Source organism: Wickerhamiella sorbophila (genome assembly GCF_002251995.1).
Source record: "Wickerhamiella sorbophila strain DS02 chromosome Unknown contig1, whole genome shotgun sequence".
NCBI classification, from domain to species: Eukaryota; Fungi; Ascomycota; class Dipodascomycetes; order Dipodascales; family Trichomonascaceae; genus Wickerhamiella; species Wickerhamiella sorbophila.
Genome location: NW_020193984.1, coordinates 1,889,843 through 1,904,017, shown reverse-complemented (window position 1 = coordinate 1,904,017; position 14,175 = coordinate 1,889,843). Strand labels below are relative to the sequence as shown.

At 47.2% G+C, this 14,175-nt stretch overlaps 8 protein-coding genes across 8 annotated transcripts; 6 read left to right on the top strand and 2 right to left on the bottom strand.

Annotated features, from left to right (window-relative positions):
* Positions 1-286: 286 nt before the first annotated feature.
* On the top strand, positions 287-1,312 carry B9G98_01168 (Zinc finger protein rst2; the record flags this gene model as incomplete). The annotated part of the gene is made up of 1 exon (XM_024807726.1): positions 287-1,312. The coding sequence occupies one exon, from the start codon at positions 287-289 to the stop codon at positions 1,310-1,312; it is 1,026 nt and encodes a 341-aa protein (XP_024663494.1).
* A 767-nt stretch (positions 1,313-2,079) lies between these two features.
* On the top strand, positions 2,080-4,272 carry B9G98_01167 (Ferric reductase transmembrane component 3; the record flags this gene model as incomplete). The annotated part of the gene is made up of 1 exon (XM_024807725.1): positions 2,080-4,272. The coding sequence occupies one exon, from the start codon at positions 2,080-2,082 to the stop codon at positions 4,270-4,272; it is 2,193 nt and encodes a 730-aa protein (XP_024663493.1).
* Positions 4,273-5,587: 1,315 nt separating this feature from the next.
* Positions 5,588-6,802, top strand: B9G98_01166 (hypothetical protein; the record flags this gene model as incomplete). The annotated part of the gene is made up of 1 exon (XM_024807724.1): positions 5,588-6,802. The coding sequence occupies one exon, from the start codon at positions 5,588-5,590 to the stop codon at positions 6,800-6,802; it is 1,215 nt and encodes a 404-aa protein (XP_024663492.1).
* Positions 6,803-6,817: 15 nt separating this feature from the next.
* Positions 6,818-8,209, bottom strand: B9G98_01165 (Dolichyl-diphosphooligosaccharide--protein glycosyltransferase subunit 1; the record flags this gene model as incomplete). The annotated part of the gene is made up of 1 exon (XM_024807723.1): positions 6,818-8,209. One exon carries the CDS (start codon positions 8,207-8,209, stop codon positions 6,818-6,820), a length of 1,392 nt encoding a protein of 463 aa, XP_024663491.1.
* Positions 8,210-8,274: 65 nt separating this feature from the next.
* On the top strand, positions 8,275-10,659 carry B9G98_01164 (hypothetical protein; the record flags this gene model as incomplete). The annotated part of the gene is made up of 1 exon (XM_024807722.1): positions 8,275-10,659. The coding sequence occupies one exon, from the start codon at positions 8,275-8,277 to the stop codon at positions 10,657-10,659; it is 2,385 nt and encodes a 794-aa protein (XP_024663490.1).
* Positions 10,660-10,684: 25 nt separating this feature from the next.
* On the bottom strand, positions 10,685-12,262 carry B9G98_01163 (Eukaryotic translation initiation factor 3 subunit D; the record flags this gene model as incomplete). Its single annotated transcript, XM_024807721.1, has 1 exon — positions 10,685-12,262. One exon carries the CDS (start codon positions 12,260-12,262, stop codon positions 10,685-10,687), a length of 1,578 nt encoding a protein of 525 aa, XP_024663489.1.
* A 111-nt stretch (positions 12,263-12,373) lies between these two features.
* Positions 12,374-13,051, top strand: B9G98_01162 (Proteasome subunit beta type-1; the record flags this gene model as incomplete). The annotated part of the gene is made up of 1 exon (XM_024807720.1): positions 12,374-13,051. The coding sequence occupies one exon, from the start codon at positions 12,374-12,376 to the stop codon at positions 13,049-13,051; it is 678 nt and encodes a 225-aa protein (XP_024663488.1).
* A 41-nt stretch (positions 13,052-13,092) lies between these two features.
* B9G98_01161 (hypothetical protein) lies at positions 13,093-14,172 on the top strand (the record flags this gene model as incomplete). Its single annotated transcript, XM_024807719.1, has 1 exon — positions 13,093-14,172. One exon carries the CDS (start codon positions 13,093-13,095, stop codon positions 14,170-14,172), a length of 1,080 nt encoding a protein of 359 aa, XP_024663487.1.
* Between the last annotated feature and the right edge of the window lie 3 nt (positions 14,173-14,175).

The window sequence follows — 14,175 nt, the reverse complement described above, 5'->3', positions numbered from 1 at the left end:
TTGGGTGAAAATGTAAGCGCAAGGAGGCTTCAGTTGCAGCTAAAAAGGTCCCCCCACTGCGTCTTGCTATGTAGGCCTCGGTGCAGTGGCGAGATGCAGAACTAGGGTAAGGTGACGCATGGAGCATGCATTAGCGCCAGTTTTTTTTCCGGCTCGCGAGCTCTATAAAAGAGCAGTAAGCGACCATCGAGTCATCATCAGAAGTTTTGACAATAGTCCATCGTTGGTCATCTCTTGTACACACAGCTATCATCAACCTATTGGACATTCTACCTATCACTCAACAATGCCTCCTGAAAGTTCTGAACTCCGCCCATCGGATTTCCTAAACGCTAAAGGTCGTTTCAAGTGCTCCATGTGTGTAAACACTTATCGTCACTTCAAACACCTGAAACGTCATCTCAACTCTCACACTCATGAAGTCATTTACGAATGCGAAGACTGCGGCCGCCGTTTTTCTCGGGGCGATCTGCTCCAGCGCCATCGCCGCAAATGCTCTTTGAGCGACGAAGAAATGGCTCCAAGCTATCGAATTCGTCGAACTCGTGCCCGCAGAACTAGTTCTACGAGCACCTCCACTGCTGGCGACTCGGATGTCTCGGACTCGATTGTCCCCCATTCAGATTCCGAGTACGGCTACGAGTATTCCGAGGCTCAGCCCGATCTGTCGTTCGTGCGTCGTTCAGGCCGTCACACAATGCATCCTCAAACTTACGAGGAGGATACACTCGCTTCGACCCGCAGGACACAGGGCACACCTCTGCCTCTGCCCGGGACGGAATCGCCGCAACAGCAGCACCAGCAATCGCCCCATCTTCCTACCCTCAACTACCCTCAACGGATATTTGACCAACAAAATCAACTTACTAACCAGCAGACTACTGCAGATTGGATTTCACGACAGGTTCCTCAAACACCACCTGAGTTTAGCCAGTCTTATTACCACCCTGAACAGTCCCGCTACGAAAACAGCTTGTATTCGAGCTACAATTCTACTGAACCCGGATGGCTCGCCCCTGGGGAGAATGAAATTAGCATTATGGACTTTAGCAACCCCGTTTCGCCGGCTTGGGAATCGGTCGACAACAGACAGTATGCGAACTCTTCATACCCTCGTGCCGAACAGAAACCCTCGACAGACATGTACTCTGATCTCTACTTCAGGGATCCAGTATATGATACAGGGTTTATGGACCAAAACTCTTACTCGAGTCCAATCATTCCCGCAGACACTGACTTTTCCGAATTCCAACCGGATCTTCAGTGGTCTAACCCAACCAGCAGATTTGTCTACCAGCTGGAATTGGTATAAAACGTTCAACACTTATTTATTTCAATCTGTACAATGAAACCTGTACATAGCAGTGAATCGCATTAGCATATCTTGTCTTGTTTTTTTAGATCTTTCTGACTCTTTTTTAGACCCACAAATGGACATGCAGTCATCTGCGTTCCTGTGAAATGATGGCACATGACGTCATCCTTTTGCAAGGGTAGGCAGACAGGCCTCCAGGAATGATGAGAAGGGACACCACCCACGAAAAGCAAAAACAAAATTAGCCACAGAGCATTTGCGCATCGGTCAGCCAAATTCAAAAATATATCACATCCACATGCTTAAGCAATATCACCTTGAGTTTGTTGGTAGTCTCACCGGTCCTGCAGCTGCAGTGCTGCGGTCTTCATTTAACATGCATTATTTAATTTTACTTGCTGGAAATTATGCATCTAATGCACGCAGACTGTAGCTGTGGTGAAGCCACTGCTGCCGCTAAGCAGTAAGAACGCATCAGGCGTTGGCTCGCCCACCGATTTCGCCCAGCTAGGAAACTTCGAATCCTCGATTTAGTATAATATCACGAAACATCTCCTAAGTTTTCCTTGTTGCCGCTTGCGGTAATAAGCCAGTAAAGATAAACTTTTAGGTACAAAACTAAACTAGAATCTCGTTACACTTTCTTCTTCGGCAGCAATTAAGATAAAAAGCTCCGAGTTTCAATTTAAAATTCACGTTTAGTGCTGGTCTACTGGCCAAATAAAGAAACCTCTCCTGCCATTAAACAGCCATTTCATCGAGCGATGAATTTGTTCTTCACCTATGTTCTAGCCCTCCTCGTGGGGATCGGTTCTGCTCAAAAAGTTGGCGTTAAAAGCCCGGTAGGCTTTGGATGCTGGAACTGTGCCTTCAAGTGGAACTTCACCGTCCCGTTCGAGATAGGTTGGTACGATAAACATTGCAAAAGTGATATCTTTTTGACAACTGCACTGAACTGTGTTCACATGTATGCGGAGAAACAAGAGGACATAGCCTATGGTTACAGCTACATCAGGGACCAGTGCCACTACTGGGGTAATCGCACACTAAACATGCGTGAACTGAGCGAAATCTATACACAAAATGTCAAAAACATGATAGCAGCCACTGAAGTGAAACCTGGTCAGCCCGTATACAATCCCGTGGCTATCCCCCGCCAACTATTCAACAAGGAGCTCACTATGGCCAATGATGCGAAATCTCACTACCGACTTGGCACCATCTTTGGATGTAGCATGATAGCTTATTGGGCGTTGGTTCTTTTGATTGCGTCAATCTTCCATTATTTACGACTCTTCCGCCCCACCAAAAATCGTCGAACTCAACAAACTGCAAATCGTATTCGCAAGTATTTGACACTCCCTGCTGTTATTGGAGATAAACACCACACTCCCTACAACTTTTTGCACCTGTTCCACATTACTGCTCCAACCAGGGGTCAAGCTCTCATTATCCTTTTGTTCATTGTGATAAATATCATATCCGTTTCAATCTGTTACGACCTTGACGACTCTTATCCAATGACATTTGCCTCTAAAGGAGACAAGATTGCCAGATTCTTGGCAAACCGGACAGGTATCATAGCGTTCACCAATCTTCCGGTTGCAGTCTTGTTTGCGTGCCGTAACAATCCCTTCATCGTCACTACGGGTTGGCCATACGACACTTTTATGTTGTTCCATCGTTGGTGCGCTAGAATGATGGTCATTCAATCAATTATTCACGGAGTTTTAATGACGTGGGCAGCAAGTCAGGAGAATATTTTGATCTTCAAGTGGAATCACGTTCACAACTGGAGAGGTGGCAACATCGCTGCGTACTTTATGATTTTCATGATATTCTTTTCAATCAGAGCCGTACGTCAACGAGCGTATGAAATCTTCTTGTCTCTTCATCGAATCTTTTTCATCATTGTCATGGTCTGTCTCATTGTTCATTGCTCAGACTTTGGCTGGATGGGCTGGATTTGGGCAACAGTCGTCATCTACTTTGGTGAACACTTTTTGCGTATAGCACGCACTGTTTACTCCGGGGGCTTGGTAGAAGCACAATTTTCGATTGTATCAGCTGATGCATTCAGAATTCGTGCTTATGGTCGTCGCAACTGGGTCATTTATCCTGGACAATACGCATACATCCGTGTGTTTGATCGGCACATTTTCTGGCAATCTCACCCTTTTAGTGTATTCCAGGCAGAACGAGGAAAGTCGTCCAATAGCCTAGAGCTGATCATCAAAAGCCAGAATGGTGCAACAAAGCACATTTATGAGTACCTGCAAACCCAACCTGAAGGCAGTACAACTTACAAGATCCTTATTGAGGGCCCGTATGGAAACTACAGTGCAATTTCAACCTACGATTCGGTGCTGGTGTTGGCTGGAGGAATAGGAATAACCGCGATGTACTCCTACGTGAGAGCAATGGCAGCGACCATTAAGGACGGGCAACGTATCATGTTGATGTGGGTTTTGGGCTGTGAAGACCTTGTTCATGCGTTTGATGAAGAGCTGCGTCGTCTATTGGAGTTCCCCAGGTCGAATGTGGAGGTAACTTTGTGTCTCACGCAGCGCACGCCCCCACAAAGCGGACAGGTTGAAGTCCAGGGAAACAATGCTTCTGATCATTCATCGCTGAGACCGTCAGATAGAGTCCAATCATCCAGCACTGAGGACATGTTTGATCAAAAGAATCACACTTCTACCATGACAGTAAAGGAGGGCTACAGTCACAGTGAACCATCTGAGGATAGTGAAATATCCTTGGAGCAGTTTATTCAGTATGGGCGTCCGCAAATTGGTGAGACAGTTGCCCGGTTCATCAAAACTTCGGTTGGATCCAAGGCTATCTTGTGCTGTGGTCCTTCTGTATTCGTGGATGATACCCGTGATTCTATTGTGTCCCACATCCAGGAGTCTAGTATGCGAGTGGATTATTTCGAAGAAGCGTTTTCGTGGTAGTAGCACTATTTATTCTGAGCTTCGGATACACCTAAATACCGGCCAGTGTACCAATATCGCTGTTTCTGGCCCTCGTTTTCTAAAAAACATTACATTAGCGTAGTTTCCAGTCTTAACTGTTCTAATCCGCTCCACATGCAATGACGAAAACTTCTTGAATAGGCCCTAAATATGCAGTGGTCAATCTCAGTTTAGCGCAATCACTTTTTTTTTGGCTTGTCGCGCTACGGCTATATCAACTCTTGCAAGTGCCCCCTAAGCCGCCTCGGATAGCGTAGGCTTTGTCCTTTTCTTGTTGCACTAGTACACTCGAGACCTCTGGATAGCTTGTTATTTCTTCTTAAAACTTGGACATATACTGCTTGTGTGATGCTTTTCTCACTATTCTTATATTTTATCGAAATACAATTATGATTTAATAAGAATATAATCAGGACCCATCTTAGAGATCTAGACTTGTTTTAGATTGTGCGTTTTTAATGAGGAGCTTCTACCAGGTCAGTACTAGAACTAATTGACCGGGAACGGGGAGGGCACTGATGAGAGGGTTAAAGCGTGCTGTACTTTTCGATATTTATTTGAAATTGGACTTTTGCAACTATTTCCAACTGGACAATTGAGCTGCGCACTTTCTACTTACTACTTTTTCGATAAGAGATTAAAGTTCTGTGAGTCATATCTCTACCCCAGTCTAGTTACTTTTTATGCCATACGATCAAAGCAATACTAGTTGCGTTCTTTCCAATTGACTAATCTTTCTCAACTCTCTACAATAGTACACTTTCATCGATTTTTGTTCGAATTGTGAGAACCTCATCTAGAAAAGAGCCACATTAAAAACAATTAAAGTTTTTCGATCATATAGCGCGTTCAGCAAAATAGTCAGCATACTGGCGAGTTGGCCGAGTGGTTTAAGGCGGCAGACTTAAGTTTCTTACGGTAATCTGCTGATCGTGAGATCGCGCGAGTTCGAACCTCGCACTCGTCACCATATTTTTTTATTTGAAATTCGCCATGAGTTTTGATAGCTTGAACATTCTTTTTGTTACAAACATACCTTATTCTTATCCACCAGAACAACTTTATGCTCTCTTCGGACAATACGGCGCTGTATATCAAATAAGAGTCGGCGACACCGATCAGACGAAAGGTAGTGCCTTTGTAGTCTTTGAAGATGCACAGGACGCAAGGGTAGCCCAGGAAAAACTGAACGGGTACGACCTGAAGCACCAAAATACTTCAAGGTATCTCGTGGTCTCTTTCCATAAACCTCAGCATCACGGCCGCTGAATGCCTGTTTGCTGACTATCGCCAGATGGACGAGCAGGAGACTGTGTATGTTCTGAAGCCCAAACCGTTACGGAGCGTTGGCCCTGATGGACGGCTTCGACAAAGAGTCAAAGCGAGATTCGAGGGTGCTGAGCCCGATAGCTCGATTGAGCACAGGGTCAAGCAGTACCTACACGGACGAGAAATTATCGAGAGCGTCGCCCAGAGTCTCGTAGATGAGCAATTACAAAACGTAATGGGTGGTCTAGAGCACTTTATCAGCGATACTCAACATAATGATCAGCTACCGGTTTCTATGTTGACGCAAGCTAGCAACAAGGTGGTTGTTGAGCGGCTGAAAGAGCAACCTGGAATCGCTATGGTTCAGATCCATTCGAAAGAGTGCCCCAATTTGAAATCGGCGTTGAAGCTGGTCGTGAATCGATTCACTAACCGAGAAAAACTTGACGACATTCCAGTGGATCGTCGATTGACGTACGATTTTGGGATTCTAAACGACTGGCTCCAACCGGAGACCACCAAAAAACTCGTTGTCTACATTGAGGACACAGAATGCTTTGACGTCGCCATTCTTGATGGGCTCATGCATTACATGACTATTTATTTGAACTGTTTGCCGTTTCATTTGGTGCTGAGTCTGACGACGTCACCAAAGCTCGTTATGGAAACAGTCTCGCAGTCGACATTATCGGATATCTCGGCTTGCGCGTTCAATATGAGTGCAGACACTTCTAAGTATCTTGCTGCTGTCAGGGCCAAGCTGACTGAAATTGATATTAATGTGGGTGAAGATCTCATCCAGGAGCTAACACCATTGAGGTTTGACAGGGCCGCTCAGGCGTTGAAGTACGCTGTCCTAGCCAAGTCTTGTGGCGGCCCGAACCCGAAGCAGATTAATGATATTGCTCTGCATCGTACTGTGTTTGCACCAACGCAGCGGCCGGCTCTTGAAACCGCCCTGGCCGTTCCAGCCTACTTTGGCGGTGATCAGTCGGCAATTCCTCTCGCAGTGCTATACCAAATATACCGTGAGTCAAGCATGTACATCAACATCTTTGATTTCTACACGGAGTTCCGTGCACACATCAACAAACCAGAAACTGTCGACGAGTCGCTGTGGGAGAAACAAGCACTGGCCTGGTTTTTGGAAGGAATTGCTGAGCTCAAACTGATGGGTGTCCTGAGGGATTGCAAGCGTAAGTTTGAGTGTGTGGAAAAAGTGAGCTGGATGGGGGTATAAGCATACTATTTAAGCCTAAAGACTCCAGTTAATTTGAGATCCGTAGAATGCGGTAACGAAAACACAGAAAACCGCCGTCGCCAGGATAAGCGGTTTGCGAAGAGCAGCGAGCAACGAATAATCGTAGGAGACCAACAGCAGGCCCGCGCGATGGTCAGTGACAAGCTTTCGGTGCACCACGTCGAGAGCAGGACGTCCCTGGAAATCCAAGTAGCTATAGACGGTAGAAACCTCAGCACTGTTGCCATAGACATCAGCGAAATCAATATTTGTTGCACCCTCGGGCAGAATGATTTTGGTTGAGACCTCATCGTAGCTAGCGTCTTCTGGGCCCGTAAGCAAAGGGATAGCGGCCGTATAACGGTTAGGGCCGACCTTATGAACGAATTGACCCAAAGGATTTGTCCAGCCGACGGTGAAATTGTAATGCCAGCCACCAACAACGGGGTAGCGAGGGTGGATTTCGAGTCTTGTGCCCTCGGCGGACGTTTGAACCCGCGAAGTAGACACGTTACCGACCAGATCAACATAATACATATCACGAGCGGGCGAAGGAACCGAGAGCATCAGTTGACGGACAGCAGCAGTATTGAGAGAAAAGGCTCTACCGTCGCTAGTACGCATGTAATCCAAACGAGAAAAGGAGCCCTTGAGTTCGGTGCCGACATTCTGCAAATCGTAAGACTCATCAAAACTAATAGCATCGCCCCAATGGGAGATCCAGATCTTACGGTCCAAACGAGGAAAGTGGACCTGCGGCAATGGGTTTTCATACTGCAGCGTCAGCGGGGTGCGAGTGAACGGCTTGACGTTGTTGAATGGTCCAAATGTGGCCAAACCGCCGAGTTGCTGTGATTTTGCGGTCTGGCGGTTATCCTTTTCAACGTCGTAGATGTTTTGGGTCACTGTTTTGATGGTCAGCGTCTGCTTTTGCGATTTATAAGGGGACAAAATGGTACGGCTGCCATTGTAGACCAAAAGTTGCTGTTCAGACTGTTCAGCTTTACGAGGATAAGGCTGAGTCTTTGCAATGAACGCACGGCCAACCGTGAACTCAATCTCCTCACCGGGTGCCACGGGCTGGCGGAGGTTGACTGAAAAATAAGCATTGGAGCCATCATGGAGACTATCAACCTCGTTGATTCTCAATGAACCCACGTCGTCTTCAGCTTCCAAGGCCGCCAGCTTGGACGCATCCTCGTAGGTGAGCGGTAAAAAGTACTCGCGCACCGGCTCTTCGCCGATGTTCATAGCAACAACCTTGAGCGACTCACGAGTGTATGCGGCAGTCAAATCGATAACTTGCTGAAGCTCAATGTTTCTGAAAACATCAGGAACCGCAGATTCAGGCGAAGATGCGCCCAAAACTGCGCTGAGAACCGCGAATCCGGCCACGAAACTGAGCATAGGTTTGGTTACTTAATCAGCGTTTCCTGGCGCGTTTTGACATAGCTTGTTCGTGAGGGTAAAGGATGGTTTTCACGCCATCGGAGGATGTGCCGGTAGGTTTGGACGAGCTACAGGTATCGCCCGATGATGCACAAGGGGCCCCCAGGAGACCAAGAGCACAGCCTGCTTTCTATCCACGCACACCCACGCGACTAACAAAGTACGATCCTCACGCAAATTCGAACTCCCCAAACACCCCTATTCGGCCTTTTTCTGCGCCTACTTGGCCAGTGTACCCCTTGGGTTCGCCAATTGAGCCGTCAAGGCTGGTGGATCTGGAGTTTGACAGTTTTGACTGGGACGCGCTGGAGAGTATTGTCCGGAAGTTTGATGAAAACGAACTACTTAATTTCAATTCGGTTTTCTATCGGCAAGTTTTGCACCAATTAAGTCTTGAAAGTCGCCCAAAATGGCTGGAACTGCTTTTACATCTGGGTGTTCAAAATGAGACCCTGTGGATAGATCGCTTGCACAACTTTCAGGAAGACTACTTGATTAAAGAAGCTAAAAGAGCTGGGAAGCGGAGAAACGCATTGTTGATCCAGAAAATAGAAACAGTTTCAAAGGCTGTATGGTTCCAGAGATGGTACAATGCGGGTGTTTTAAAAGTCCAGTTGGACCAGTTTTTAAAGGCACCGACAGCACAAATTTTCAATTTATGGCGTGAAGAGGCTTATTTATTGAAGAAAAAACTGGCTCAAGTAGATGCTGTTTACCAGGTATCCCAGAAAACGCGTTTATTTATTCGATGGAGGAACCATCTGAAGCAGATTCGTGATTTGGACGAAAAGTCGGTGCACTTTGATCACTATCGATTGATTCAGATTGGAGTACATGGCTTGAAAAACAGCTTGTCAAAACGGTTTGAGGCTACCAAGGAGTTCCAAGCTGAACACGCCAAAAGTGTGTTTGCCAGGTGGAGACGAAGACTCCATGAAGAACAATGCAAAAAGTATCTTGAACCCAAACAAAAATCTATATATTTGAAATCATGGCTCGGCAAACTCGAGTCGTTTCGATTTCAACTTGAAAAGGCTGATCGCTATCAAAAGAGCCAAGTTATTCACTGGTATCAGCTATGGACAGCCAAGCTTGAGCAGATGTACGACCTATATGCTTCAGGTGAATTCTTGTTTGAATCGAATTTGAAGGCAACCGTCTTTCGACAATGGAGACAGAATGCAAAGCTATTATCTCGAGGAGCTCCATTTTTATTTTATTCGCAGCAACGAGTTAAACACAGTATCTTGCATCAATGGAGGCTGCTGGCAGGAATTTATCGAGAAAGTGAGCGTTTCAGACAGTTTTTTGCTGCGCAAGAGGCGCTAAAGTGTTGGAGGCTGAAAGCTCGATGTCTGGTGTTAGAGTCAAGAAACAACATTACGCACTGTCAACAAACGTTTGATCATTGGCAGAGAAAAGCTCGGCTCAAAACCTTGGAACGGGACAAGCAAATACAAGATCTACGTCAGTTGTTTGGGCTCTGGCGCGAAGAAACACAAAACACGCAAAGACGCGAACATGCGCTAAGTCTTCGCGCTCGTCTGTTGCGCAAAAAGTTCGAGTTTGCAGAATTTTGGAGAACTGTTCAAAGAAAATATACAGAACAGCAATATGAGCTTCTTGCGGCTGAAAATTACTATAATGAGCGGCTTCAAACAAAAGTTTTTGACCAACTCAGCAAGTTTGCTGTCTCAAGAATCGAAGGCGACGTGATGGCCGGAGATCTAGCTTTGCAAAAGCTAAAGAAAACGTACTTTTCCGTTTGGAGACAGGCTTTCAAGCAGGTTCGTGATGAACAGTTTGAACAACTCGAAAGTTATGCTAAAGCCACCCACGCCATGAAACTAATGAAAAGTGTGTTCTCACAATGGCGGGGAAAGACTTATCGAATCTCCGAGGCTGAAGAGTACGGTGATTTAATTTTGTGCGAACGCTACTTCCGCCTATGGCTTGGGAAGCTAGCCAACCTCCAAGAACAACTCGCCCGTGCTGGTGATTGGTACATAGAGTCCTCTCGGGTTATCACACTCGGTAAATGGCGAGATCGTCTTGATCAAGTACGACAGAATGAGCTGGAACTCGAACTGTTACAAGACGGCCGCGCTATTGAAAAAGCTGCCGCAATCTTTGAGCAATGGAGAGCGGCCACTATGCTTGTAAAAGACAAAGACCCGTTGCTTGCCCGCCGCAGTGATTGGTTCGCTCAACAGCAAACGCGAAGGATCTTCAGAAAGTGGCGGCGGTCCACAGAACGATCTCATCCATCGCCTCAAACCCCCCTGCGATCCGAGGCTCTGCTCCAGAGATCAACGGTCTCGCGAATGCTGTCACAACGAAGGCCCATTGGGCGTGTCCATAGCACTGGCTCTCCCATCTCACGACGAGGAGCTGATAGTTTAATTTGAATTGCAAATTCTTATTTGAAATATTTTAGTTGGGGACCTGGTAAACCCGCAAGAACTGCAGATTGGGGTCACGCAAGATCGCGTACTTGCCATCCTCCAAACTAGAAATAATGTTGATAAGAGAGCGGACAATGCCCCATCCGTTCTGCATCTGCAAGTTAAGTTGGGTAGCAAACTGGGTGGGGGCACCGCTGAGGACGCCTACGATCTCGTGGTTGGTCTTTTCCTTAGCATTGACACGCGAAACGAAACCGATTTTCAGGGCCTTGCTACCACTGAGCAATGCCTGAACAGTCCACTGCGACAGCTTGTTGAGGTTATTCTTCATTTCAGCCGCAACAATGGCACCACGGTGGTTGACGAAACGGTCCTTCCACTCCAAAGACTTGTAGCCACCGTACTCGTTCAAAGCACGAACAATAGCAAAGTTGTCACCGTCAGGTCCAGCCACGACGGCGTCGATCTCGCAACGGACCACAAGCTCCAAAGGAGGTTTCTCGGAATCAGCCTCGAGGTTGAACTGGCGGTAAATGTAACCTTTGGGCAAAACAGGCTCGTCGTCAGAAGTGGCAAAGGGGTTTGTGTTCTCAAAGTCGTGTTTGGCACCGTCGCGGGTAACAACGTTGGCAACAAAGTTCTGGTTAATGTAGGTGGCCTCGATGCTAAGAGCGCTGGTGGAGTCGATACGGTTCTCGGCGTCATCAGCAGGAGAGTGAACAGAGTTCTCGTCGACAGTCAAAAAGTCCAGAGGACCACCGTCGCGCTTGTCGAAGAAAATCTTTCCATCAACCTTGTTGACCACAATATCCCAAGGGTTATTAGACTTGGTCGTGCACATAATAACGGCCAGGATAGCGTCGGTAGCAAACACCTGGCCAACATTAGATCCAGCCAGTTTGTTAATAACGGGATCTTCACTGGTTGTGACATTGTAAACAGTGCTATCAACAACCTTGAGCTTCATGGGCTGAGTGATCTTCTCAGTAGCGCGATCAAAGTACTGCACGGAACCATAAGTGCCAATGGTTTTGCCCTCGGAAAGGGGCACGTTGTAAGTAAGCTTTTTGAGCTCATTAAAGTTGTTTGATTGAACGAGCTTCCAAGTAGGACCAATAGCCACACTAGGCTCACGGGCTTTACCTTTATCAGCGTAGCCAGCACCAGGACGACGGTAACCACCGCCACCAGCGCTACGGTTAGCGAAAGAGCTTGCCTGGCCAATTGCACGGCCCTGAGGAGCGCTCTGTTGCTGCTGACCCTGCATACGACCGCGAGTTTTGAGCACTGCATTCTGCTGTCCACGGGGCTTAGGAGTTCCTTTAGTGCCGGAATCGACAACATTGAAAGACCAAGATGATTCGTTGTCTTCGTTAGTGAAGAAACGAGTAGAAGAAGCACCGTAGGCGTGATAAGGATCACGGAACCCACGGCCCTGAGTTCTCCTCTGGTCTTTACCATCCTTTACCGGATCAGCCGCCCAGTCGGCAGCTTTGCCTAGCTTGTCACCCTTGGAAAATGGGGCGTATGGAGTGTCGCTAAAACGCAAAGTAGAAGGCACTTCAGCAGGCGGACCCCAAATCGACGAAAACTCTGGCAAGTTCATATAGGAAGTTTTTTTTCACGTCCCCCGCTGAGTAACCACGCCTAGCTGGTGACTAAGGTGGACGGCCGCTGGGTGGCCAGTTTGCCATTCTAACAACCACAAAAGTATAATATGGATCCACGAGCGGACTTGAGACCGCTAAAAAAGGGCGAGGTGAACCTCGGTACGTCAATTATGGCGATCAAGTTCAAGGACGGCATTATCCTTGGTGCAGACAGCCGGACAAGCATGGGGTCGATGATCGCCAACCGAGTCACCGACAAGCTCACACAAATCCACGACAAGGTATGGTGTTGCCGTAGTGGTTCGGCAGCAGATACTCAGTCGGTGAGCGACTATGTCAAGTTCTTTTTGGATCAGTGCACCTATGACTTTGGCCAAAAGCCCACCGCGCGTATTGCGGCGAATCTGTTCCGCGAGCTCTGCTACCGCAATAAAGCGCAACTGACTGCCGGCATTATTCTTGCCGGTTACGACGAAGAAACTGGCGGTGAAGTCTATTCGATTCCGCTGGGCGGTTCATTGCACAAGGCCGACTACGCTATTGCAGGCAGTGGCTCCACTTACATCTATGGTCTGTGCAACAAGTACTATAAGCCCGATATGGAGCGCGAAGAAGCCATTGAATTTGTCAAACAGTCGCTCACTCAAGCGATCCGCTGGGACGGCTCGTCGGGTGGCGTCATCCGCATGGTTTTGCTCACTAAAAACGACCCCGAGAGACTGCTCTTTTTACCTGATGAGTATCGTGCCGATGAGTATCCTTCTCAAACCCCGGTTTCCGCTTGAAATACGTTATTTAGCTCTCGATCTTAGAATCCCTTTTAGTCATGCTCGCCGAGTCGCGGTTTGTAGATCTGCTGGCCCAGGTCCTGCCGCCGCTTGAGTTCAAATTGTATCATTTAAAGACGCATTTAAAAAAATGCAGAAAGCTCGTTTTCACGAGCAAAAGTGACAAGTCGGTGGACGCGTACGCAACGCATTTTTTCGTGTTGTCGCTCGATGGAATCGACCTGCTGGGCCTCGAGGTGTATATATATGAATCGCGCGAGTATACAACAATGTTTGTATCAAAAGCCGATACAACTGGACATTATCCAAGTGATAAGCCTCCTACACAAATGGGTAAAGTGGTCCAGCAACTGCTCAGAGGGCTTATTCGGTATTATCTCCCATTGGACAAACCAGTACGCGTTTGTTTGTTTGCAAAAGCCGAAAGGCAATATTTATTTTTGGGATCTGCAAAGAATCCATTGAAACACGTCCTGTCGGATGCTCAACTGGTAAAATGGTGGGCAAGCTGTCTTGATGGTTTGAAATCTGAATTCAGCAGTATAAAAAAGTGTGCTTTGCAAATCCCCGGTGCTTCTGAAGCAGCCGTAAAATCATATTTACCGTCAAATCCCCAGTTACCATGGACGGTGGGTGACATTTTTTGGGAAGGAGCGCCGGATGATCCAACAATTGCTGTGAAACGAATTCCTCGGTTCCCTGATGATCCAAAGCTTAGATTCCTCGAGTTCCTTGTGGCTGAAAAAAGAGTGAAGAAGGTCTCTAGAGCACAGTTCTGGATAGAACTTCAAAGTAGACAAGAGTTCAGATTGGGCACAACGGTTGGAATTTTCGGATTGGAGGGAACTGTCGACAAACATGAATCACTCGAGGGAAACCATTCAATCACACAGAAGGAAGCAAGGTTACTGAGAGAAGTAACTCTAGAGGGCGACTACTCGACAAAGTCGTCCGCCGAATACTCATCAAACGAGTTTGCATCCCGGGTTCCCTCTTATGCTGAAATTGACGTCAAGGGAACCCTGACTACTCCTGTAGTAAAACGAACTGTCGAAACGCCTCAAGTGAATGTTCTCAGCGCAGGGCTTGTGCGCAAAAAGCAAAAAACTCAACGTTGAAGT